Source organism: Sciurus carolinensis, chromosome 16 (genome assembly GCF_902686445.1).
Source record: "Sciurus carolinensis chromosome 16, mSciCar1.2, whole genome shotgun sequence".
NCBI lineage: Eukaryota > Metazoa > Chordata > Mammalia > Rodentia > Sciuridae > Sciurus > Sciurus carolinensis.
The window spans coordinates 58,202,790-58,228,738 of NC_062228.1; the positions used below are offsets into that span (position 1 = coordinate 58,202,790).

General features: G+C 52.0%; 1 protein-coding gene across 2 annotated transcripts; it reads left to right on the top strand.

Annotated features, from left to right (window-relative positions):
• Positions 1–111: 111 nt before the first annotated feature.
• On the top strand, positions 112–24,991 carry Kash5 (KASH domain containing 5). Of its 2 annotated transcripts, none has more exons than XM_047530124.1 (20): positions 112–201; positions 2,420–2,557; positions 5,558–5,662; positions 6,129–6,315; positions 6,775–6,839; positions 7,945–8,011; positions 8,271–8,432; positions 9,008–9,125; positions 9,430–9,480; positions 14,687–14,764; positions 15,057–15,113; positions 15,408–15,467; positions 16,116–16,180; positions 16,342–16,429; positions 16,890–17,012; positions 18,637–18,695; positions 20,388–20,433; positions 21,876–21,940; positions 22,025–22,141; positions 22,243–24,991. In XM_047530124.1, exons 1-20 carry the CDS (start codon positions 132–134, stop codon positions 22,382–22,384), a joined length of 1,863 nt encoding a protein of 620 aa, XP_047386080.1. In that variant the 5' UTR covers positions 112–131; the 3' UTR covers positions 22,385–24,991. The 2 variants fall into 2 exon arrangements, with proteins under 2 accessions (XP_047386080.1, XP_047386081.1); XM_047530125.1 differs by lacking the exon at positions 112–201 and adding an exon at positions 287–418 and having other exon boundaries at positions 21,998–22,141.
• Positions 24,992–25,949: the final 958 nt, after the last annotated feature.

Genomic DNA, 25,949 nt, shown 5'->3' on the forward strand with positions numbered 1-25,949 from the left:
AAGTGGGGGATGGACACGGAATCCCTCAGGCCGCCTCTCCCTTGCTCGGCCCTATTTCACCGACGCCCAGTGCGGAAGAGGGCACAGCAGTGCAGCCTCACCTTCCCGCCACCGGCCACAGACCAGCGCGCATGCACGCCCTGCACAGGGCCCAGAGCCGGGCCCGGACGGCCTTACGCATGCGCGCCCGCGGCGTTACAGGTAACGGACAAGAGCAGCCGGCGCCGGCCCCGGTGTGCGCCTGCGTCTTGGGAGGAGTCCAGGCGGGGCGGGGCTTAGACGCCAAGCCTCCTCGGAACCGCACCGCCCTTTACGTTTCTGGCGGGAAAGCCGCACGCGCACTTTTCCCCTCCACGCGCAACTGCCGTTCGTGGTTCTTGGCCCTCGGCCGTGTCCCGAGACGGGGACACGACTCCAGGTACGCCCTGCGTGTAGCAAGGTTACCCAGAGTAGCCCTGTCATAGTCTGCCCAGGAAATCCCGGCTAGGTCCCCCCAAAGCGAAGGAGAGGCTCCCCAACACCAGCACCTTCCAAATCCTGTTAAAAGATCTCTTGAAAGCTTGACCAAATTCCTGGAATGCTAAAAGGAACCCTCTAGAAAATCTTGCCTGGTGACCCCTGAAATCCTGTCAGAATCTTCTAGAAATTCTGGCAGACTTGTGAAATCCTGCAGATTCCCTCCCAAGACCCTAGCAGAGATTCTGTCGCAACCCCTCAGAAGTCCAGTAAAACTTGCAAATGCAAGGACTTCCCAGAAATCCCGAGCCCCCCAAAAGATCCAGTCAGAGACCCCGTGAATTCCAGCCCAGGCTCCCCTCCCCAGAATGCCTCCCAGGACCTCCTGCCACCCTCCACGCCCAAGTCCCAAGCTTCCAGTATCTGGAGGAAGGGCCTCCCTGCTCCATCGGGGGCTTGTCTCAGGCCCTGTGGGGTCTTGTTGAGCTCCAGGGCCTGTTGGCACCCTTACAGGGAGGCAGCCCTTGCCACTTCTGCCCCCTCCAGGATTCCTGGTGAGGTCTCTGTAAAGAGCTCTCATTTTCTAGAATCTTCTAAAAGCTTCGGAGAAGTGTGCAGTGTCGGATCCTGTCTGGAGCAGGGAGAGCAGGGTGTTGGGAGCATTTGGTGAGGAGAAAAGGGCGGAGCAGCTTGGGAAAGGACACAGGCCCCCCCTGCCACCCTCTTTGGCCCTGGCCCAGAGTGTCCCCTTGGGCCCCAGGGACTCATGGTCTGGTTTAACTTCTAATAATGTCCCTTTCTCTCCCCAAAGTGTCCTGGAGTTCAGACTAGCAGGTGTGGTCAACCTGGTTATAATGGAGGAGAAACAGCACTTTGGGGCACAGGGGACGGAGTCCCTAGCTCTCCAGGGACCTCTGAAAGTTCCTCAGGGTCCTGTGAGGCAGAGTTGGATTTGAACAAGGAGAAGTGTGGGATGGGGCAGAGCCTAGGGGGACCAGGGTCCATACTAAACTGGAACATGGAGAGCAGCAGGTTTGGAGAACAATGCTGAGCTCCCTCGGGCCATGGAGGGCAAGGGACCTGGGGTGGGCTGGTGGAAAGAAAAGTGACAGAAAGAGGCAAGGAGCTTCAGGGACCTCTGTGTGTTATTCCAGCCTGAAGGGCTGGGACTTAGTCCAGGGGCACTAAGTATCAATGAAGGTCTAGGAGCAGGAGAAAGACAAGGTCAAACTGGCAAGAAAGGACAGTGGTCCAAATACAGAATAAAATTGCAAGAATGTCAGCTGCTGGGCTGTCTGGGAGCCCAGAGAGAGCACCTCATTCAGCCAGAGGAGCAGAGATAGGAAGACAAGAAGGGGGACCCAGGCAAGACCAGAGGTGGGAACAGCCAGTTCAGTTTGGTGGGTAGTAGTACATAGTTCAGAGTTGCTAGGAAATCAAGTGATTTGAGGAATTGAAACAGCTTCCCAGGCCATGCAAGGCCTTTGTTGCCACATCCAACCAGGCAATATCCCTGGGGTGCTAGGAAGCTATGGACACTGAGCAGGGAAGAGGGCAGGTCTCCTCTGGGACCCTATGGGGATAGACTGGAGGCTGGGACAAGAGTCCAGGGAGAAGACAGTGCAGGCCTGAGGCAGGGGTGGGAAAGGAGATTCATTAAAAAGGGGATGGGGCTAGGAACTTGACAAGCTATGGGGAGGAGGGGAGTCCACTCTATCTTCCTAGGTGGAGCAGTGACTCCCATCCATTGCCCCCACTTTGATCTCTGCTACCCTCTCCTCAGGTCCCCTTTGCCAGCCCACACTTCCAGTTCATAAAACAGATCAGAGTGGGAGCTGTCGAGTTGAGGTGCGGGTGGAAACAGGTTCTGAGAGCCCAGAGGGCCTGGGGCACGAGTGGGCGGGTAGGTCCCCACCTAAGGGTGGTTAATCTGAGAAAACCATTTCCCTTCTTGTCCTTCCAGGAGCTCTCTGGGCAGCTGGTCCCTTTCCCATCCCTTGCAGTGATGGAGGGAGGCTGGTAGCTTCATTATCGGCTATGGAACGGCGAGAGTGGCCAATGGACCTACCAGAGGGCCGGGCTGGTGGCTCAGCTGCAGAAAGTAGGTGTTTGGGCCTCTGTTTGCCCTGGAGGAAGGGGAGGGAGCTGGGGCAAATGGGCATCAGGCTGCGATTTGAACTCTTGGAAGAGGTGGCTCAGGTAGCTGAGCAGGCTGGGCAGGAGGGAGCAGTGGTGAATTAAATACCTACTATGTACTCACCCACCTATCTCCTCTGCTCTGGGAAGACTGAGCTGTGCAAGAGCAGAGATCTTTGCACATGCTGTGCCACTCACCAGGAACACCCTTCCCTAGTTACCTACATGCTCAGGTTGATGCCAGGGTGGCACCTCTTAACTTTAGGCAAAGCAACTGCTCTGTCACGCTCTTTCCCCTTCCCTGCTTCACTTGTCTTCATAGCACTGGCATCTGTTTGTCACCTGTTTAGTCTCTGTCTCATCCCTAGAGCATGAGCTCCACAAGGCAGCGTCTGTTTTATTCACTTTGGTATTCCCAATCCCTAGAGAGCCTAGCTCACAGCAGTATCATGCCAGTACTATGTAAATTTTAGTTATTTTAAAAGGAAGGGAAACAAGTGAATGAATGGTAATAGTAGATTTTATTTCACCTTATATATCCAAACTAGTATCTTTTCTACATGTAACCAGTATTAATATGTACTGAGGTATTAAGTCTTCAGATCTAATGTATACTTTACTCCAAAACCCAGTTCAAGTGCTCAAGAGCCACATGTAGCAAGTGGCTGCCCTATCAGTTGGCCTAGAGTAATGCCTGAAGCATGGTAGGAACTCAGTTACTGTTGCCAAGTGGATGCAGACACGTGGGTGTAATAGCCTGCCTGGAAGGAAGCCGCTGGGTCACCTCAGAAATTTCCTCTGCTAACCAGGAGAGCCCAGTCTGACGGTAGAAGCAGGGTCCCTTTCTTAGAGGTTCCCAGGCATTCCAGAGCACAACCTGCAGCTTTTTTCAAAGACCCAGGACTAGAACCTGGCCCCACGAGACTTTCCAGATAGGAGGGTCAAAAGCAGACACCAGGGTGAGGGAACCAGAGGGCAGGCTAATGGCTTAGTGACCACAGTCCAAACTTCACCTGTACCAGCAGAGGGCGTGCGGCCACCAGGAACCATGGGCAAGGGCTGAGCCAGCTCTGGGAGGCTCTGGAAGGAAAAGGAGGGACACACCCAGAGATGGAGATGGAGAAAGCAGGTGGGGGAGGAAACAGGTACAACAGAGGAAGTAAAGAGAAGATTCAGGGAACAGAGTCACCCAAGTCATGGGAAGAGAAATACAGAGATAGGAAGATAGGAAGGAAAACGGGGGCAAGGGACATGGAGACAAAGAGGCACACTGGTAAGAGAGATGGGGGAAAAGATAGAAAACTAGAGAAGAGGCAGGGATACAGAGGTAGAGACACTGAGGAAGGAAATAAAGGAAAGAGAACAGAACAGAAATAGTGAATATTCCTTTGGTGCCCTGGAGAGGGACTGCAGATGTGCTGATCCTCAGAGCCAGTACAATCTACCCAGCTCGGATTTCCCTGGGCAGCAGCCTTGGGCAGGTGAACTCACTGGGCCACAGAGTCCTTCTCTATAACATGGGGAGGACACTAAGGAAGAAACCAGACTGCAGTCAAAACCTTGCCTCCTTTAGCCCTGGGTCCCCGTTCTCCTTTCCAAGGGCCAAACCCAGAAGAATGGGTTCAAGCCAGAAGGGAGCAAATTTTTCTCACAACAAAGAAAAGTTAAGAGGAATGAGAAAGGTGATTCCTATGTTGGACAGGTGACCTTGGGCAAGTTTCTAAGTTCTCTTTGCCTCAGTCTCCTCATCTGTAAAGTGGGGCTAAAATAGCAACCTCCCATGGTTTAGTAGGCCTGGAACCTACTAAATGTTCAATAGATAATCAGTTCTATTTTTGAGTCTCTGTCACATGTCAGCACCTCTGCCAGGCAGGGCCTGTTGAGATTTTACCTCACTTTTCTCTTGGAGGGAGGTAATTCCACCCCCTTTTTCCAGAGGAAGCAACTGAGGCTCAGAGACCCTTACCCTAATCAAGCCTGAGCCTAGGTTACCCAACCCTGCAACCTATGTTCAGTGAGCTGCTGACTCCAGCTGTCCAAGGCCAGAGCAGCAACCTGAAAAGTTACTTCCAGTCCTGAGAGAGAGGCTGAGCCAGTGCAGTGGCTCCTGGAGAAGAGAATATCCGCCTGTGTTGTGGAGCTTATTTTGCGTTCCTGCTGTGTGCTGTCATGGTGAATACAGTAGTGGGCAAACAGACCCTGGCAAGCAGACATACACGTGTCCTTCACATACACAGACCTAACTCTCTTAGCCCTGGTAAAGGGGGTTGCTCGACCCATCCCCTGTTTTACCAGTGTGGTGACTGAGGCTGCAAAAGGAGAAGCCTCTTGCCCACAGACGTGCAGCTGGGCTCTGAGCCCAGGTTGGTCTGACACCTTATCCAAGTCCTAACCACCCTGTCACTGCCCACCCTGCTTGAACTGCCCCACCCCTCCACATCTTAGAACCCTGTTCATGGGCTCCAGTGATGCCAGCCTTGCCTGGGGATGCCTTGAGGAGAGAGACATTGTCCCTGGGGCAGACTGGGAGACCGGAGATGTAGCAGGCAGAATCGATGCAGGCTGCCCGCGCTTTATTGGATTGTTCCTGGCTCCTGGGCCCCTTCACACACCCAGAATCCTCTCTTTGTCCTCCTGCCTCTTCCTCTCTGAGCCCAGCCTGGGAGGGTGGAGAAAAGAGGAGGCAAGGGTGATCTCAGCTCCTTATCTGGTCTCCTGAGCACATTGGACACAAAGGAATTCCGGCCTGAAAGATAGGGCCCACATGGCAGGGGTTGGGGGAGTTACTCCAAGACCCTCACGTTGTCTCCCCACCCAGAGTTTCCTGATATTCTTCGCCAGCCCCAACCCCAGGTAGCTCCCAGTGAATTCCCTCCCTTCTGTGGAGCCCAGGGACCTGGGACCTGGTGTCACCCTCTTTCCTTTGCTCCTCTGACTGGTGGGCTGGGCCCTCTTATCTCCTCAGTGTATCTCTGGGAGCAACCTGAGGAGGTGAGCCCAGGACCACTGCTCAGCTTAGAAGAGCAGATACTCAACTCGACGTTTGAAGCTTGTGACCCTCAGAGGACAGGTGGGAGGGGCAGGTTGGGGGTCTGGGGAACAGAGGGAAAGGATGGTGGGGCTGGGAACCGGGGAGTCACAGAGAGAGGACTGGGCTATATCTTCTTGGAGGAGCAAATGGATGATTGTGAGAAGCTCTAGGAAAGAAATGAATAAAGGAATGGATGCCTTTCAGGATGAGGAGAACTAGGGAACCTTGACCGAAGGTGGTGGGGCTTTTGGTGTCTGGGAGGGGAAGGAGGCAGCCATAATGCCTGGTGGGGCACACAGGTGCTACCCTTCAACTCTATCTTTGTTGGTCCACTTTGTGAGGTGGGATGACTGGGTTCCATTTCCAAGTGGAAAATTTGAGTCAGAGGAGAGGAAGGGACTTGCCCAAGGTGTCTCTGCCAAGCTGTGGAACAGGGATGCCACCAACCTAACCAGTGACATCCTGCTCCCAAGCCCAACCTGCATTATGGTGTGCTCTGTCTCAGGCACTGTGGCAGTGACCCACGTGCTGGCATACCTGGAGGCTGTGACAGGCCAGGGCCCCCAGGATACACGCCTCCAAACATTGGCCCGAAGCCTGGACCCCAAAGGGAAGGGCCCTGGGGCCACTGTGGACTTGGACACCTTCCTGGTCGTCATGCGGGACTGGATTGCTGCCTGTCAGCTGCATGGGTGAGTCCCTGTTTCTCCATCCTCCCCCTCTGAGAAGCCCTTCTAAAAGCCAACATTATACCTGTTTACACAGCTAGCATCTGTGAGACCCAGGGACCTACTGTGGTTGGAATAGGACTGAGAAGAAGTGAAGAGATAGGGGTGGGGAGCTTGAGGACAAAATGCCTTGGATGTGGAGGCACAGGGCTTCCAGGAGACAGAAATAAAAGGGGACTGGAGATATGGGGAATGCTTTGGGGGCTGACAGAGGTCCCTCCCCATCTCTTCACCAAACCCAGTCCCTGCCCCTCCTGCTTTTCCATCTGGCCCTGGGTAGTCACCATCTGGCCTCACCTTCCTTCCCACAGTGCCTCTCTCACCTGACCTGTCCCCTCCTCCCACCCACAATCCCCCTGTAGTGACAGGTCAGGATTGTGGGTTGGCTGCAGGGGGGCCCTAAGCCTCATCCCTTTGATACAGGGGATTAGAGCTCGGAGAGGAGACCGCCCTGGAGGGAGCCCTGACCTCCCAGCAGCTGCCATCTGGTGAGATTACTATATATAGAATGAAGCAGGCAGGTCCAGGGTCAGCCAGTGGGGGGACTTCCCATGGGGCAGAGCAAAGATAAGGTACAACCAAGCAAGGACCTTTGCTCTAGCCTGGAGCTGTGAGTTTGGCTTTCTAGGTGTCTCCGTGACTACCCACCCCATCCTCACTTAAACTTTTGGTTTTTTTTTTTTTTTTTTTTTTCCTCCCTCTTTCTAACCCCTCTCCCAAAACCAGGCCTATTGTAGAGGCCTACAAGGCCCTGCCTACCTCCTTAAAACCCTCTGGTCCCCAAAGGCCCTCTGACCTTGGGAAGCCAGGGAAGGCCCCAGGCCCACTTCCCTGGCTCTCCACTAGCTCCCAAACCTGCAGGTCTTTCCCTCCTAGCCTGTTCTGCTCAGCTGGTTAGGCCTCTGCCTCGTTGTTGATTGGTTGGTTTGCTCACTATCCTGTGTCCAGGACCTCACAACTAGGCAGTTGTCTGCTAAAAAGTGGTCATGTGATATTTCTGCCCCCAAAAATGCAGCTTTCTTGATATTATCTCAAACCTCCTTCATCAGCCTGGGAGCCATGGAAAGGCTGTGAGCTGAGAAGAGGCAGGTGAACTCTGGGCCAAGTAGGGGAAGGACAGGAATGGGAGACCAGAGGCCAGGAGATTGGGGAGGAGAATGTGGTGAAGGTCCAGGGGAGAGGGCAAGGCTTGAACCAGGGCAGGGGGCACCATGGGGACAAAGTAGGAGTGGAGCCAGAGAATCAGGGTACAGGGATGGGCCTGGGCTCAGGTTGAGGAGGAAGAGGGAGCCAGGTGAGCCTAGTGGATGATGGACAGCATGGAAACTGGGAAGAGAAATAGGTTTGGGGACGTTGAGGTGCTGCCCAGTGTTGGGCATTAAAGAATAGGAAAGTGGGGTTGTTCAGAAGATCCAGTCTGAGCTCAGGGTAGATGATGAGCAGGAGGTCTTTATGATGGGAGTAACTGAAGCCCTGGGAGCCCAGGAGATCACCTAGAGTGAAGGGAGTCATGGAGGTCAGAGGAAGGGCGAGCCTGGAGCCCTGGGGCACATTGACATTTAAGGTCACCAGTACCCTCTTATCTCCCTCCAGGATGCCCAGAAGCTGAGGAGCCAGCCAACCTGGAGAGCTTTGGAGGCGAAGACACCAGACCCGAGATGTACCTATCCTCAGACCCCACCCAGCCTCTCCCACCCCAGCCCTGTTTTCTCCTGCCTGCCCAGGCTGGTGTGGGGCTTGGGGTCCTTTGGGGATGTGGGCCAGGCACACAGGCCTTGTTAATAGCTTGGAAAGAGCAGAGGAGTCTCACTCCTGTTTCTGTTTCTACAGAAGAGCCCTCCCCACCACCAGAACCTACACTGACCTGGGAAAGGAGGCAGGACTCTTGACAGTGACCACAGCCCCTTTGCTACCCCCAGGCCTGCCACAGCTGACCTTCTGAGCAGCCTGGAGGACCTGGAGCTCAGTAACCGGCGTCTGGCCGGGGAGAATGCCAAACTGCAGCGCAGCGTGGAGACGGCCGAGGAGGGGTCAGCGCGCCTCACAGAGGAGATCTTGGCCCTGCGCAGGCAGCTTCGCAGGTGGCTGTGCCCCAGCTCTGCTTCTGTCTTTCTACAACCCCAGTCTTGCTCTCTGCTTCTGCTGAGTGGCTTTGACTCTGTACCTGTCCATTTCTTCCTCCCCCATCTTTATCTTCTCTCTCGTTTCTCTCTGGCTCATGTCTCAACCTGTCAGTTTTGGTCTGCCTGCCTTTCCCTCTGAGTTCAGACCTCTCTGTTCCTCTCCAGCTCTCTCTGATTCTCCATATCTTTGACTTTTTCCTTTCTCTGTGCTCCTCGTGCCTTATGTCTATCACAGTCCCACTGTTTTAGTCTCCCACTCTCTGTAGTCCCCCCACTTGAGTCTTTTAGGTTGAAACTGGGGTCTCTGTCCCACCCCTATCTCTTGGTCTCTGTCTCTCTTTTCTTTCTGAATCTTTGTCCTCCTCCCTCTGTCTCTGCTCCCCCTTTTCTCTCTGTATTTCAGCTTCCCCACCTCTAGGTCTCTGCACTCCCTACTCCAGCCTGAGATTTCCCTGTGTCTCTCTGAGCAGATCTAACTCTGCATTTCTGCCTTCCTGCCCTTCATATGGCTCCTCTGCCCCTATGCTGCTCAGTTCCCAGCAGGCTCTGCAGTTTGCCAAGGCCGTGGATGAAGAGCTGGAGGACCTGAAGTCTCTGGCCAAGAGCCTGGAAGAGAAGAATCGCAGACTTCTGGCCCAGGCCCGGCAGACGGTGGGTGCTGGCCCTGGCAAACAAAGATGCCCTGCCTCTTCCCTCCCTGGAGTGAGAGCAACAGAGCCTGGCTGTGAGGTGGGAAGGGCTGAGGTCACGTGGTTTCCTCTTTCACTCCAGGTCCTACTTGCCCCAGACATTCCCACACCTGCCTACCACCATTCTCGTGGTAACGGGGCATTTGCAGCCGTTCCCCTAGCCCTGTTCTTCAGTGGCCCAGGCCCTGGTGTGTTCCCTGGTTGGGAGAAGGGTGCTGTGAGAGCAAGGAGGCTGCATCTGACGCCCTCATCCTCTCTCTGGTCAGGAAAAGGAGCAGCAGCACCTGGTGGCGGAGGTGGAGACTCTGCAGGAGGAGGTAAGCTGAGGCCCATGCCCACCCATTCTTCCCCCATCCACAGGGGCTTCCTGGCTCTATCCCTGCTTCCTCCAGTAGCCTACATTCAAACTAAAGCCTGCAGGGGGAGACCTCCGCATCCCGATAGGATGTGGAAGTCCCTGAGGTCACAGAGTGGGAACTGCATTGATGACAAGAGTATGAAGCACAGGGCTAGTGCCTGGGTTCCCAGTAAGGCCACATACACAAGCATGTGCCCTTCCTTCTCCTCTTGTCACCTCACTGTCCTTGCCCATACAATGAGTAAAACAATGGCATCTCCTTCAGGTTGTGTGAGATTTAAACCAGAAGATAATTTGGAGAGCCTCAAACAAGGTCAGGACACACAGGATGTGCTCCCTAAGAGTTAGTATGTTAGCATTTGTTTATGGTAAAAAGAACATAGACTTTGCCAGGTGTGGTGCTGCATACCTGTAATCCTAGCTACTCCGAAAGCTAAGACAGGAGGATCACAAGTTCAAGCTCAGCCAGGGCAACTAAGCAAGACCCTATCTCAAAATAAAATGTAAAAGGCTGGGGATGTGGCTCAGTGGTAGAGCACTAGGTTCTGGATTCCATCCCCAGAACTAAGGAGAAAAAAAAAAAAAAAAGAACATAGACTTTGAAAGGTTTTGAAGTCAATCCTGAATTTAGACCCATCTCTACCAATTACACCAGGGACAGACTTTAAATCTGTGACTTCTCCTTTCTAAACTTCAGTTTTTGTTTTTGCTTTTGTTTTTGCAGTACTAGGATTGGACCCAGGGCCTCATGCAAGCTAGCCAAACTCTTTATCACTGAACTAGACCCCAGCTCCCAAGCCTTAATTTTATTCTCCAAGACCAAGGAGGAGGGTTATCTGTTCAGTAGTCTGTTTGAAATGATTAAATGACAGCATTTTGCCCATTGTCTTACCACATCATATGAAATTCAGTCTAATTCAAGCTCCATTTCATCTAAAACAGGAAACATCATCTTAGTTCATTGTGGGCCTATCTAGTGCTCTTAGGTTGAAACTGACATTCATCAATTGATGAAACTCATCACTACTGCCCCTGCTCCCCTGACCAAGGTGGCATCTAATTTGCCACACAGGGTCCTACTGCTCCAGGAAGCAGAAGGTCCTCAACATCTGTCCCCTCAGTTATTCACAAGCTTGATGATCTTCATTCCATCTGGTTCTCAGCCTTTGTCACCACTACATTCATGGGGAAGCCTGCATGGCCTTCAGATCTCTGGACTTACTGGTCCTCGCTGCATCTCCTGGCAGGACCCTCATCTGGGCTGTGGCTCTCATTTATCCATTTCTATACTTTTTCATGGCCACAGGGAAGCTTTGGCCACTTTCCTGTGAAAGCCAACATGGGATTTCAGGGGGGCCTCCTCCATTCCCGACAGTCATCTCTACTCTATTATTCTTACTCCTCTGTGATTCTAAGACTGAACTGAGAAGGGGGTTGCAGGGCGTCTCAGACCTCCAGCTCTCCAGGGGTTCTGTGGTCTACTGCACTCATCGTCACAGCTAACTCAGGGCTTTGGAATGGCTCTGGGCCCATTTCAGTCTACTATATTTTCTGACTCTCCTACTCTCTAAGGATCTCTGTCTAGTCTGAGCATATCATGTATTTCCCCTAAATCTTTGTCCAACATCTGGTCTATGACTTTTACATTGAAATCCAAAATTTTTCTGGTATTCTGTGGCTCTTCCATGAAATATCTCTTCCCCTGGAGCAGTGAGAATCTCACAACAGCATGGCTGCAACAGTGTGAGGCACGGGTGCAGACAGGATATGATGAGTTCTTCCAGAACATTTTTTTAAGAATGAGGAAGAAGTTTTCCCTGGAAGAACCTCATCCTCACAGTTCATTGGCATCCAACAATTTTAGCCAAACAGCTCCCTGATGTGAGTAACGTGGCCACTGATGGGTTCAGAGCACTTTCAGCTCCAATGAAGAGAATATCAAGGAAACTGCAACTTCAGTTTGAAGGACATTCATTTTTTTAACAAGAGATTCTGGCTGGGCATGGTAATCCCAGCTACTTGGGAGGCCAAGACAGGAGGATCACAAGTTCGAGGCCAGCCTGGACAACTTAATGAGATCCTATCTCAAAATAAAATAAAGGGGCTGGGGGTGCAGCTCAGTGGTGGAGTACTTACCTACTGTGTGTGATGCCTTGGGTTCAAACCCACCCTCTATGGGAGTGGAGGGGGGGGTCTTAAGGAGGTGGTCTCTAGGTTGGTTTGGTGACTCACTGGACTTTTTGTCTGCCTATGGCTTCATTATCACAAATGACTGCAAGAGCTCCCAACCCCTTGTTCTCATTTCAAGCAGGACCAGGAGGTGCCAGCAAATACACCTCTGATGGCTGTTCATCAAAAGGAAAAGCTTTTCCAGAAGCCCCTTGTTCCTTTCCCCACTCCTCACCCCCAGCATGCTTATCTTATCTCACCGACTGGAACTGGATCACAGCAGGGTGGGAGAATCCTCAGCTTCTAGCTAGACTAGGAGGCAAACAAGCAAGAAAGGACGAGTATGGCTACTGGGTTTGACAACCAGCCATGTCCCCCAAGTCTGTCCCCAAGTCTGCCAAGATTTCCTTCTTCATCCTCAAGTCTGAGGCTGGCACTCGTACTTGCCAGAGTGGATCCTTGATAAAAGTAAAAGGAACAAGAAGGGTGAATGCAGCCAGTGGTCCCTAACCCCCTACCCCCAGAACCCCACCCCCACCACAAGGCCCACTGCCGGATCAAGTGCCTGAGCAGTGCTGGGGACATCCTAGGTGCTCGCTCGATAAACTAGAGCTATTCTTGGTTCCCTCCCCTTGCCCACAGCCGCCTAGCGAGCATCTATAGATTGAGTTCTCAAGTTACAGAGGATAATGCTGGAGTAACAAGACACTTCGGCTCTGAAGGTCTGGGCAGCCTTCCTTTGGAGGACCTACAGAGCTGGCTTAGATTACTGTAGGAGGAGGCAGGAGCAGCTGAGTAACCAGGAGCCCTGCAGAGTGGCCCAGGATCCGGCCTGCAAATCCCCACCAGGTGGACAGATGTTGACACAGCACTCCTGGCCCGTCCTTCCTCTGTCCTTCACCTGGCAGCCCAGGCCTGCTGAGGCTGAGTGAGGGTGGCTGATGGAAGACTTGGAGCCCAGCTGGCTAGAGAGACAGAGGAACTGGCCTGTCTCCCCTGGGGCACCAGGAGGAGTGCTTTGGGTGAAGGGGAATTCTGGACTGCCTCTGACCCACCTGATACTCATCTCAGTGCAGTTTGTGAGACTTTTGGTGCCCAAAGACTTAAGACTGAAATTTGGGCTCTTTAGTTCTGAGGTCTGGAGTGGGCTGCCCTCGCCTGGCCTTAGTTTCTTCCCAGATAACTCCCATCGCCCTTGAGGACAGTCCAACAACGCTGCCTCAGGAGGGCCTCTGGCCCTGAGCCTCTTCAGAGCCCCTGGTGCATTAGCATCATCTACTCTGAGCTCCTTAAGGCCAAGGTGAAACTGATGCACTCTGTGCCCCATTCTCCCTCAGAGCTCCATCTGACTCAGAGCAGTCTGAGGACAATAAACCCAAAATTTAGAGTCACACAGATTGGGGTTGGAGTCCACTTTTCCCCTATATGACCTTGGCCAAGTTTCAGGGTCTCTACCTCCCATGTCCTCCATAGAAGAAGGAATAGTTAGGACAACCAGACATGGCATTTCTCCTGAGGGGTACATGTGATTTGTGCAGCGCCACCTGTGAAGTGTTCTTATGAAAGCACAGAACAAGAGTCTGGAAAAGCCCAGCCAGCGAGTTGGTACACACCTGTCCCCAGAGGCCAGAAGAGTGAGGCAGGAGGATCTCAAATTCAAAGCCAGGCTCATCAACTTAGTGAGATCTTGTCTTTAAATAAAACACAAAAAGGACTGAGATGTGGCTCAGTGGTTAAGTGTCCCTGCTTGGCTCACCACAGACAGCAAGAATAAAGTTGGCCAAATGCAAATGTACCAACTCTATAGGGCAGATGACCTGGTTTCTTCCACAGATGAAGGGCCTAAAAAGTACCAGGCAGAGATTATTGTTACATTAAAAGAAATGAAATGTTTCAGTCAATGGCAGGCCTTATTTGGATCCTCATTCAAACAAACTAAAGGTACAGACAGTTGTGAGATGACCAAAATGAAAACAGCACACAGAATGAGATGATACTAAGAATCACTGTTCATCTGAGGGAGGGTAATACTGGCATTGTGATTTTGCTAAAGGAAATAAGTCCTCAAGTAAGAGATAAATGCTAGAGTAGCTGTGGTATAATAATATGATGCCTGGAGCTTGCTTTAAATACAGTTTAAGAGAAGAAATAAAACAAGGGAAATTCATATAATAATTGGAACTGGGTGATAAAAAATATGGATAATGGTGCTTTGTTACACTTCTTGTGTGTATGTTTAAAAAATTGTGCCAGGCAAGTAGCATGTGCCTGTAACAAACTCGGGAGGCTGAAGCAGCAGGATCAAGTTCAAGGCAAGCCAGGCAACTTGGTGAGAGACACTGTCTCAAGAGTAAAACAAAATTTTTAAAGGGCTGGGAATGTAGTTCAGTGATAGAGTACTTGTGTAGCAAGAGTAAGACCCTAGATTCAATCCTCCACCAAAACAATATAGTAACAAGTTAAATGTGTATATATCACATGATATATAATACCTGGTAAATATTGTTTAATAAACCAATATTAAATGTTAACATTTATCAAGGCATTTGGCACATGCCAGGCACTCATAACACTATTCTAAATGCTTTGTTCTCACCAATATTTATCAACATGTATTTGTATCTGTGTGACCTGGGGTAAGTTGCTTGATCCCTTTGTGCCCAAGTTGCCTTTGTCTTTAAAACAAGATAGGAAATGCATTAACATATGCAAAGTGCTATTATTATTATTAAAATTATAAAATTAATTATAAAATTATTATTATTAACTCATTTAACCCTCATAGCAGTCCCACAAAGTAGGTCCTATTTTATCTCCCTTTTATTGATGGGAAGCCACACACAGAGAAAGTAAAGCTGAGGTCCCAGTAGGATGGTTGAAGGAATTAAAGGGTCTAAAACTTATAAAGTGCATAGGATGAGTCCTGGTGCACATCACGTGTTCATCCAATGTCAGCTGTTAGTAGTATGAATGTGATTGGTGGGCTCTTCCTCCAGAATGGGAAGCTACTGGCTGAGCGGGATGGAGTGAAGAGGAGGAATGAGGAGCTGGCCACAGAGAAGGATGCTTTGAAGGTGAGGCCCCTCCCTAGTGCCTGGCAACCTCCCACCATCCCTGGGACCATTTTTATGATCACCAGTTTGAACCACTGAGACCTGCTCAGAGCAGGGATCTTCCATCAGGATCAAGCTCTCAGGCTCCCAGGGCTACCCAGACAGCTGGACTGAAATTCCCTTCAGTGTAGCTGATGACCAGGAATTGGGTGTTTGAGGAGAGAGCCCTGGGAGAGTGGGGCAGGCCAGAGGGAGGGAATGCCAAGGGGGAAACGGGGAGGCCAGAGAGATGGACAGGCTCCTTCCTTGGCAGCGGCAGCTCTGTGAGTATGAACGCCTCATTTGCCAACGAGACACCATCCTGTCCGAGGTGAGGGGACTGGGGAGGGAAATGGACTTGCCTTCCATGTATACCTGCCATGTATTCTCTGCCCCTAGTCTGACAAGGAAAGCCCACCTGGATCTGATTTCTGGACAAACAGACCAGAGGGGTCCAAGGGTTTCCCCAGGTCACAAGTGTGATTCCACAGGATCTGGAAGTCCTTTTCTCTAGTGTTCTACTCAGGCCCTAGCTCTCCCCCTGAACCCTAGCCAGACCCCACCACCAGTAGCCCCTGTGTCTGGGGAGCTGGGCCCAGTCTCAGTCAGCTTTGGGCTTTCCCAGCGTACTCGCCACACAGAGAGCCTGGCCAAGACCTTGGAGGAGTACAGAATGACCACGCAGGTAGCAACCGCCTTCTGCCCGCCTCAGCCCTCTCCACTTTGGTCATTTCTGAAATTTTGCTGCCTCTCCTCCCCATGCCTCTCTCTGTCTCCATGGATCTTTTTTTCAAGCCTGCACATCTGGTTTCTTTTATCCCTGCTGTGTGACTGGCTCTCTTCTCCTTCCATCTCTTTTTCTTTTCACTTTTTCTCTATTCCTTCCTTCCTCCCTCACTCTATCTCTCAATTTCATTCTCTTGGTGGTGTCTTCCCCCCCGCATCTCCCCTCATCTCTGTGTCTACTAGGCTCACTAGAGTTCTTGTCTTTGCCTCTGGGTCAAGGCTGTCTGTCTCTGGGCAGCTCTGGGTTCTGGTCTCAGACCCTGTGCTTCTCTGAGTCTTGCACCATCAGTCTCCCACTTTTCCATGTCTCTGCTTCTGCCTTCCTTTTCTTCATCTTCCTGGCTGTTGTACCTTCTGGGTTCCTCTTGCCTTCTGCCTCTCTCTGAACTCTTAGGTTTCTCTCTCTGCTTCCCCGGGCCTCGTGGTGATATTTGTCTGGGGAAGTGAAGGGGACACAGAAGAGGAGCCCAGTGTGTGTGTGTGTGTGTGTGTGTTGGGGGGGTCAGAGTGGAGAGCTACGTGTCACCATGTTCCACCTCCCTCATAGGAACTGAGACGGGAAATCTCACACCTGGAGGAGCAGCTGAATCAGACCAGTGGGGGGCCAGAAGAGTGAGTGGCATGTTGGAAGTGGGAGGAGGCAGAAGGGAGCCCAAGGTCAGGGACACCCTGGCCTCCAACTGAGGGTGGGCAGGACAGGGACCCCAAGCAGGCTTACTGGCAGTTGCAGGCAGGCTGGGAGATGGCCTTCCCGTGCTTGTCTGTGTGACCAGGTTACTGGAAGGGGCCCAGGCAAGAAGAGTGGGCTGGACCACGCTGCTGCCCACATCACTGGGCTTGGAGATTGAGGCCATTTGTCAGGTGAGCCTACTACCCTTGAAATATCCTGGGGGCCACCAAGACAGAAACTCCAAATGTCACCCAGCTCTGACTCTCACACCTGGCCCAACCCATGGCCTCAGAGCCCTGGGAAATTGGCTGCCAAAGAGGCTCCCAAGCTTCTCTAACTTTCTCAGTATCTCAGATCCCAGCCCCAAAGCCATTGCCAGTGCCAGGCCCAACTCTGACCCAGCCCTGGCCATCTCTATCCTGTCTGCCCCCAGAACCGTCTATTCCTTAACTATCTCTAACCCAATCCCTGGTCCTGGCACCAAACCCTTTCCTGTTCTTCCTTCCATGCCCTCCCAACCTCAGCTTCATACCAGCCCTTTTTCACCTCCCATCCTAGTCCCAGCCCCACACTAAGCCCATCTGCAGCTCCATCTCTAACCTTTTCTGCATTAGTGTGACCCTCCCTGTCTCAGAAACAACTTCCTCACAGAAACAGGAAATGGCAGGTTCTGAGCTCTCCAGTCCTCTGTGTGGAGTATGGCAGTGGGAGGAGGTCATCAGTGAGCCCCATGAGGAAACTGAATTTCCATCTGAAGTCCCAACTGGGGCACAGGTGAGCAGGGGATGGTATCTGAGACCACAAAAGTCTCAGAGCTGGGAAAGGGAGAACAACTCCATGGGCCATTCACAGCTCTATAAAAAATATTGTATTTTCTTGAAAACTATACCACTTCAGAGCCTCATTATCCTTAAGGAGAAACTTGTTCCTCTGGTCCCTTTTTCCCTGGGTTGAGAGGCCAGGGCATCTCTCTTTATACCAGTGCTTCTCACATAATTCTCCTGTATCTCTGTGAGGTGGGCATTCTCATGCGTCATCCTACTACTAGTGAAAAACCAAGGTTCAAAGAAAATCACAGGTCCACTCTCAGCCTCTTGGGGCAGAGCCACGTCCTTCAGAGAAAATGAAAGTTAGACTGGGCTTCTGTTTTGAGCTCTCAGGTGCTCCTGAGTGAGAGGCCTGTGAGGAAGGCTGATCCCAGGCCTCAGAATGCCACCCAGGCTGGCCCAGGGAATACAGAACTGGGTCCGTCAGGTCCAGGCCCTTCAATGCTGAAGGCCTGATGGAGCGCACAGGTGGGCCACTCCAATGCAGGACGGTGGCACTCAGAGAAAAAGTGACTGGAGATGGGCGAATAGGGAATCAAAGTGAAACTGACATGAATTTATTTTGAGAAATAAAAAGATGCTAGGTGGTTCAAGGAATGAGGCCTTCCAGGAAACCTGTGCAAGGCCTTGGGGCATAAACCCACATACTACACTTGGGCAGTATAGGGTATCCGGGGGTGACCGCAAGGGATGAGGCTGGGCAAATTAGGAACCCTACCAAGCTACAAGATTGGACTTTTTCCATAAAACCACAAAATAGCTGTGAGCAAGGAGGTACCAGATCAGCTCTGAGCATAAAAAGATCCATCTGGTACCAACTGGAGGCAGTAAGTCCAGAGAAAAGGTCGAGGCAAAGGGGATGAAGCCTGCTCCAGACCAGGACTGTAGAGACAGAGAAAAAGGGACAGAGAATTAGGGTGGAGGGACAGGGCTGGGGACAGATGGGCTGTAGGGAGGGAGTGATGATGAGAAAAGGGAAGGAAAGACATTGAGTTTATCTTATGACCATGAAGTGACATCCTGAGGGACAACAGGGGGCTACCAGAGGCAGTTGGGCATAAAAAGCCATAGGCAATGTATTTAGAAAACAGTGTCAAGCTGGTGGTGGAGGTCATAGGCAACAGTGAGATGTCTCTGGAGAAAACAGGTCCCTGGGTCCTGAGGAGAGCCAATGGGGCCAGCCCAACACTGAAACTGAGAGGAGAAGGGGGTTGGAAATGCTGAATTCCTGGGCCCAGGTGAGCGTGAGAGATTTGGGGGGTATCCCAAGGGTTTAGAGGACCTAGTTTATTGAGTCCTACAGCAAAAGGAGACTTAGCAGAATCAAGAAAAATGGCATTTTGGGCTTCTGCCCATAGAGGGATGATAGAGTCATCTCTAAGTAGTGGGGAAAAGAGAATTTAGAAGACAGTGGTCAACTCATGGACAGCTTGCATCCAGGAGAGCCATTGTATATGGAGTCTGGACTTGGGGGGGAGAGTGGGCATGGCAGGGGTGGGCGTGACTGAGCCTCAGGGATAGTGGTCTGAGTGAGAAGAGTCAGGGGAGAGCTGACCTTTTTGTTTCCACAGAGCAACTCCGAGGGAGAGCCAGCACACCTTGAAGAAGGAACAAAGGTGCCATCAAGGGGGTAAGAAGCTTGTTTCCTACTGAGCCTTTCCTCTGCCTCTGACATCCCGTTTATGGATGTTCACAGTGCAGGGACTGGAAGTTTCCTGAGGGAGTCATGTGCCACTCCACTCACTCACTCATTCACGTCTTTGCTGAGGGGACCCTGAGGCCTGTGGACTAGAGATGAGTCAGACCTCAGTGCCTTTGGGTCTGGGGAAGACAGACCCTGACCCAGACAGTTCCAGGAGATTCGCACCTGGCTCTGCCAGACGGGGGCTTCTGAAGGAGGTGATGCCTGAGTGGGCCCTATAGGACTGGATTAGTTAGTACAGGAGACATTTAGACAAGAAGACACAATTGTCAGACAGATGGGACAGCTCAGTGTCTCAGTCACTGTCTCACTGAACACACCTTTCACGTGGCCTCCAGGGAACCCTGGGATGAATGAGTCCCAGATCAGGCCCTTGGAGAGTTCCCAGTGAGTTGGAAGATCCTGCAGTGTTCTGGAATCACATAGGGCTGGTATGAGTTTCCAGCTGTATTCCTGAATTCCCAGTCCTGTGAGTACAGGCCTTGAGCATGAAGAAAGCACTGGATGTCTGAACCTGAAGCCTCTGGTTTCTTGTGGTGCCTCCCCCTTACCCCTCCCCTCTTTCAGGTTCCTGCTGCAGCAACTAATGAGACTGCCTGCCATGGCCTCTAATTGGACTTGTCTGGGAAGAGCTGAGATTGGGCGGGCTAGGGGCTCTGGAGCTGTGACCTCTACCTGCGTCATCAGGAATAGAGAGAAGAAGGGGCTGAGCGGTGGGGCGGGGGAGGGGGGTGCTGATGCCATCCGCATTTCCGGAGTCGGGGAGCTTTGTGACCACAGATTGGGAAGCTGGGAGTGGGGGAGGTAGTAAATACTGTGACCCCAAAGGTAGCCAGGGTTGAGGACTTGACTCCAAGAGGAGATGGAGATTAAACTGCCTGGGTCTCAGTAGAAGATCAGAGCTACATCTGATGGGGCAGGACTGAGGTCTATAAGCTTAGATCCTGTATTGGGTGGGGGTTGAGGAAACAGGTGTAATCCTGAGAATTTTAGTGATAATGAGGACTGTAGGGATGGATCCCTGGTCCTCAGTGAACATAGTGATAGGTGGTGTGGACATCTGGGGAGCAAGGTCTCTGTGGAGCAATCAGCCTGGGCAGCTTGAGACCTGAGTCCCCAAAGAAGCATTTCAAGGACTCAGATACCCATGACCCAAGGAGGAGCAGAGGCTGGGAGTTTGCACACCCTAGGAGAATTGATCTGGGGTGGGGAAGAGCTCAAATAGTTGAATTCTAGGGGCAGGGAGAGCTGAACCGGAGTCACAGTCCTCAGAGACCCAGGAATACCCAGGCTTCCTTTGGAAATGGCACAAGCCACTGGGCAGGAATCAGGAGGGCATCTGCATGTGCCCTGGGTCTGAGAGAGCCCAGCTTTAGCTCCTGGCTGGGAGAAAAATGGGAAAGTAGCAGCTGAGACAGCTAATCTGAGATGAAGAGGCCCCCTTACGTTTTGGGGGTCACAAAAGATTTGGTGAAAATTCCTCTGCAGAGTACTTAACGCAGGGCACCTCCAGGGCCATTCATGGACTGGTCTGTTTTAAGACCCTGCTTTAAAAGCTACCTCCTAGACCCACAGCAGGCAGACAGGAAGGGTGTTTGCAGTAACTTTGTTGACCCTCAGGTTGTCCAGAAGAGAGGAAGAGGAGGAAGTGGAGAGCCTGGTCACGGTAGGCAGTCCCAGCACCCCTCCCAGCCCCCAGAGGCTGACTTACCAACTTCTCCCCAGCCCCCACCCCACACCCCGACTCCTCAGGAGCACAAAGAAAAATCGTTTGGCCAAGAAATAACAAGGTCCTCACTGTAGCTAATGAGAGCGGATGAGGGAGACCGGGAGCCTAGTGGGCGGCCAGAATGTTCCCAGGAGATCCCTCAACCACAGGCACAGGGCTGCAGCCACCACACCAATGGCCTCACAGATGTGGTGGCTACACCCCCAGATTGCATAAATGCACATACACACATGCACCCACACACTGAGGCCCCCCCAGCCTGCCTCAGAACGCCCTCAGGAGCACAGCACCCCGTTGCTCCCTGGTCAGAGCCGCACACTCTGGCTCCTTCACTCCTCACAGTGGCAGGGCAAGGTGAAGTTACAAGCCAGACTCAGGCAAAGGAAAGGAAAGAAATGGTGAGAGGAGGTAAGGCGGGCACAGCCCACACAGGAATCCGGAGCTGAACTAGTTTGTTTGGTCAAATGTCTGGCCCTGTCAGGATACTTGGGACTCCAGGGTCCAGATGGGCCACAGTGACCGCCCTTGAGGAAACTTAGCTCTGAGAAGCCTGGCCCCAAAACCCACCTTCTCCATGCCTCCCCAGAGGCAGGCCCCAGCTCCACCTCAGCATCCCACAGATAACGCAGCAATGACCTTCACCCAGCCCCTAGAGTTAAGGATCACACGGTAAAGGGCCCAGCTCCATGCCCGGCACAGTAACTGGTAGCAGTGAAGATAGTAATTGGGATTAGTATTCTCTTTTTATTGGTTTATTATTGTTATCATCCTCATCATCATCTGTGAAGCAAAGAGGTAGGGGCCCTTCCAGAAAGACATGGGGGATAAGGTAGCAGAGTGGGCCGAACCTGGCCCCTGGAGGAGTCTTTGAGGGCTTTAATTCTACAGCATCTGCTGATTCTGGCATCAGCCAGAAGACTGTCCCTCCAAGGAGTGTCCACACTGTTATTGACCCAGCAGAGGCAGACACTTATAGAGGACCTCTGCCCCCAGGGGCCTTAGAAACTTCCAAAATCAGGTGGGAGAAGTCAATATCGAATGACTCCCGCGGTTGTCCAGCGCTCTCTGGACCAGCCCCGCCCCATTTTTTTCCCTGCATTCACTCATTTAATCTCCATGTTAAGCCTGTGATATGGGGGCTGTCATCATCCCTAACCAGCAGGTGGGGAAAGCAAAGCATGGAGAGGTATGGTGACTTGCCAAGGGACACACAGTCAGAGGCTGGTGCAACTGGGAACCCAACCAGGCAGGGTGTCGCAGAGAAGCAGCTGCACTAGCTCCTGTCTCCACCACTGCATGGTCACAGGCCAGTGGACTGACCCGGGGCCTCTCCCACTCAAGGACCCAGTGTCTCAGCTTTGTCTCCTTTATCCTCCCAGACTGTTACCCCAATCCCTCTTGGAGACCCTCACCCTGAAGACATCCCAGGAAGCCCTCCTGAGAGGTAATGGGACCCACAGTGACAGGAAAGGAACTGGCGACGAACAAAAAAGCTCCTCAGTGATTCCCTTCCCTTTTGTCTCCCCAGCAGCTCTGCTGAGCCAGAGCTCCAGCAAGCCCTGGTGCCTGTGGTGAAAGAGCTGGTCCCAGCCAGGAGGCCCTGGGGCCAATGCTGCCTACACTCCCGGCACTGCCAGCGACTCAGGTGTGCCCTTAAGACATTTCCAGAGTGGGGCGGTGGTCAGACACCGCGAAGATGTGGCTCCCCTAGGACCCACTCTAAGCCCTTTCTTGCCTCCCTACCAGGGTCACTCAGCATCCGCTGGTCCCAGCCCCGATCCTGGGCCTGCTGCTGCTGCTGCTGCTCTCAGTCCTGCTGCTGGGCCAGTCCCCAACCCCCACCTGGCCCCACCTGCAGCTCTGCTACCTGCAGCCCCCACCAGTGTGAGGCAGAGCTGATGCGGCTTTTCCTTCCCCAGGGAGCCATGCCTCCTTGGATTGCTTCTCAGGCAGCTTCCTCCTGTTACCTTCCATTGTTATGCCACTGTTATTTGGGCTCACCCCATAGCCGGTACACAAGGATCCACATCCCCACCTTGAGTTCTTATGTGAAGTCTCCTGATTTTCTACTGTTGGTGACTCTGTTTCTTAACAATAGCAAAGCACACCCAACAACAGTTTCAGTACTAAGAATTATTAGTTTGGAGGAAGGCAGGCCGCCGCGGGCTCGTAGCTGAATCACAGCAGCCCCAGGAACCAGGGTCTCTGGGATTCTCTTGGCCCTTCCCTCATGCTCAGGAGATGGCAGTTGTAGCTTCCTACATCACATCTGCAGCGGGCAGGGGATATGACCTTCCTTTTCATAACAGAAGCGACAGCCTCTCCAGAGCTACCCATGGTCTTGTGCTGAAGTCTCATTTGCCAGCCTGTTTGCAGGACCATCCCTAGCTACAAGGCAGGACGGGAGACCTGGGACTCTGAGCATCTCTCCTGGGGCTGGACATGTTGCTGCCCAAACATAATCTGTTAGTAAGGGTACATATGGGGAAAGCAGATAAATGCCTGCCAGAGCAACTCATTCAGATTACTGAAAACAATATGGACCATAAAATAGGCTTAGTGGTCACCTTTAGACTTCTAGTTTGTAGCCTCTGAGGTTTCAGCCCCCAAGCATTGCCAGACTGCTTTGAAAGGGGCTCCTGGACACCTCCCTGATCCTTTTTTCCTTCCTGCATTGTCCCAACACCAGAGTTCTGACTCTTTTCTGCTACCACCCCATGGGTAGGAGGAGCCTGGGTTGGCCAAGTTCTAACTGCATCCTAGGTCAGTAATGGGCAATCTTCTGTCTCCCACAGCACCTCTCACCCTTGTTGCTATTTACCATCTTCATGGCTCAGTTTTGATACATTATAATGCTACAAGCCCCTTCTCACTTCAGTACCATGAACTGAGTGCTGGACACAGAGTAGGTGTCCAGAGACATAATTTGGGGGGAGGAGGGGAGTAGATGGAGACTGACCCTCCTCGCCGCAAAATACACCGCTGGACACCTACTCTATGTCCAGCACACAGTCCATGGTACTGAAGTTATTCTTCCCAGATAAGTGACATCTGCATTTATTCTTGAAAATAGGTACTGATTAGTTACAGTGATCAGGGGAGAGTGTCATGCAGAGGAAATAGTCTATGTAAAGACCAGGTGGTAGAAGAGAGACCAGTGTGTGTGGAGAGAGGCAAGGCAGCACCTAGTTGCTGGGATTTAAAAAAAAAGAAAAGGAAAGGAAAAATATTTGCAGCTAGGGAAGGATTTGAAGCTGCAGTGTGGTGGGAAATAAGGAAGTAGACAAGAGCTCATGGAGGGCTTTGAACTCCAGCCTGAAATTCACTCCCAAGTGTCTGTGAAAGGGCAGTGAGCACGGGAAGGCAGAGCCCCCTCTGGAAAAGTATCTACTGGGCCTGGAGAGGGGGTGAATGAAGGGGTTTGGCAGAGGCAGGGAGATGGAAGGAGTTGAGGTGTGGGCTGAAGGAGAGAATGAGGCCTGAGCTGGCTGGGCAGGTGGATGGAGAGGAGGGGAAGAGCAGAGGGAGGCAGGGCAGGAGTTGTGGTGCTGGAAACTGACAGGCTGTGAAGGAGAGTGAAGAGAGAAGGGCTAAGGACAGCACCTGGGGTCTGGTCCAGGCCTGGTGGACAGCTGAGTCATTCCCAAAATAGGGGAACCCTTGAGGAGCAGTGGGTTTGGGGAAAGAGCTCATTTGGTTCCTAGACCCTTGAGCCCTTAGTCCTGAGCTTCTGGTCTGGAGAAGGGGTCCAAAGGTTGTCATCTGTGGATAGTAATCAAAATTGGGGATTACTGAGTTTTCCTGGGAGTTGGGGCGGGGGGTGGAGAGGAAAGGAGTTCCAGGTACTATTTTGTGAAAAAGATTCTATTGCCAGGCAAGGGATCTGGGAGAAAGTAGAGCATGGTAAGAACCCAGGCCAGTACCCAATGGCCAGGCCCTCCAGCAAACAGGTTTCTTACCAGGTTGTGAGATTAAAAGGACAAATATAGGTGCAGCACTGAGAACACTGCCTGGCATCCTGTGGGGCACACCTGTAATCCCAGGGAGGGGAGACTGAGGCAGAATCCCCAAGGTCAAGGTCAGCCCTGGTAATTTCTCCTCAGCATTTTGGAAGCGCTGGAGATGTAGCTCGGTGGTAGAGCCCTGGAGGGTCCTGGGTTTGGTTTTCAGTAAATGGGGAGTGGGGGAATGCCTGGCATGCAGCAACTGCAGATCTACATTTTAACCCGTTTCTTCCTGAGAGTAGAAGGAAAGTCTAGACTAATAATCACACAGTTTAGATTCCAGTTATCCTTCTGTCTCTTACTAGTTCTGACAGCTTGGGATGTTATGGGGCGCAGCTTAAGAACAGATAGATCACCACTGAGAAGTCCAAATGTGTCAGTCTTTATTAAGCCTGCCTGCTAACTGTCTCACACAATGCCCAAAAAGTGGCTATTGGGAGAACAGCCCAGGCCATAGGGTTGCAGGGGTTCTTATATCAAAAAATCACATCAGTCATAAGTGTCTGTTGTTATGTTTCGAAATTACAAACTAACATGAGATTATCAACAGAGGGGGAAGTGGGTCAAAATGACCATTACCTAGGTACAAACTAAAGAATGGTAACTTACATCCACACAATCACTGTTCACATGGTACATTGTTTAAGAGCAATAGGAATCAAAAGAGAAATTTTTCATTTCATAAGAATTGTTTTTTGTATTGCTAAACATGTCACACTAAGTAACTGATGATGGGGACAGAGGCAGGGTGTTCCCATGGGAGAAGTGTTTCCTACATAACATGGAGTCTCAGAGCAAAATGGAGTCTGTTTAGTCATTTCCCTTAGAGTCTGGCCTTTAACTTTCTCATGGAACCAGATCTGTCAACCCATCACAGGGGAAATTGCACCTTTCAGTCTTTGTTTATTTGTAAAATTAGACCAACTTAGGCTGGAGGCGGGTGTAGCTCAGTGATACAGCGCTTGTCTAGAAGGCGCAGAGCCCTGGGTTCAATACACAGCATGGGAGTGGGGGGATCTCCGGATGGTTGGTAGGATTACGATTATTCCTTGGTTTTTCGGTTGCCCCTGATAAATAGTCCCGCCCCTCACAACCTACTGGCCAATTAGGACTCAGCCTCCGGAAAGGCAGGTTTCCAGGAGTCGGCCAGCCACGCCCCTCTTCCTGCACGCTCTCAGCTCCGCCCACTTTAGGCCAATCAGAGACCTGTCCGCAAGAGCTGCCCCAGCTCCTCCCAGTACCCAGGCGGGTTCAGTGAGCTCTGCTTGCTGCCCGGAGTGAGTCATTGGGACACCATTCAAGGGCGGAACTGAACGACGGTCAGACCCCTAGCGGGTCAGGTGGATTTGATTGTTTCCTCGCTTCACCTGTGACCCTTCCCCAACCCCTCTCCATCCCGCCCGGTAACTGCTAGTCCCCTCTCTCCTGGCACCCGGATAGTTTCCCCGA

Coding starts and splice junctions, on each gene's coding strand:
- Kash5 (XM_047530124.1), top strand. CDS start 132: ATGCACGCCCTGCACAGGGCCCAGAGCCGGGCCCGGACGGCCTTACGC. Junction 8,012..8,270: donor GAAGACACCAGACCCGAGAT/GTACCTATCCTC, acceptor TGCTACCCCCAG/GCCTGCCACAGCTGACCTTC. Junction 16,430..16,889: donor AGATTGAGGCCATTTGTCAG/GTGAGCCTACTA, acceptor ACTTCCTCACAG/AAACAGGAAATGGCAGGTTC.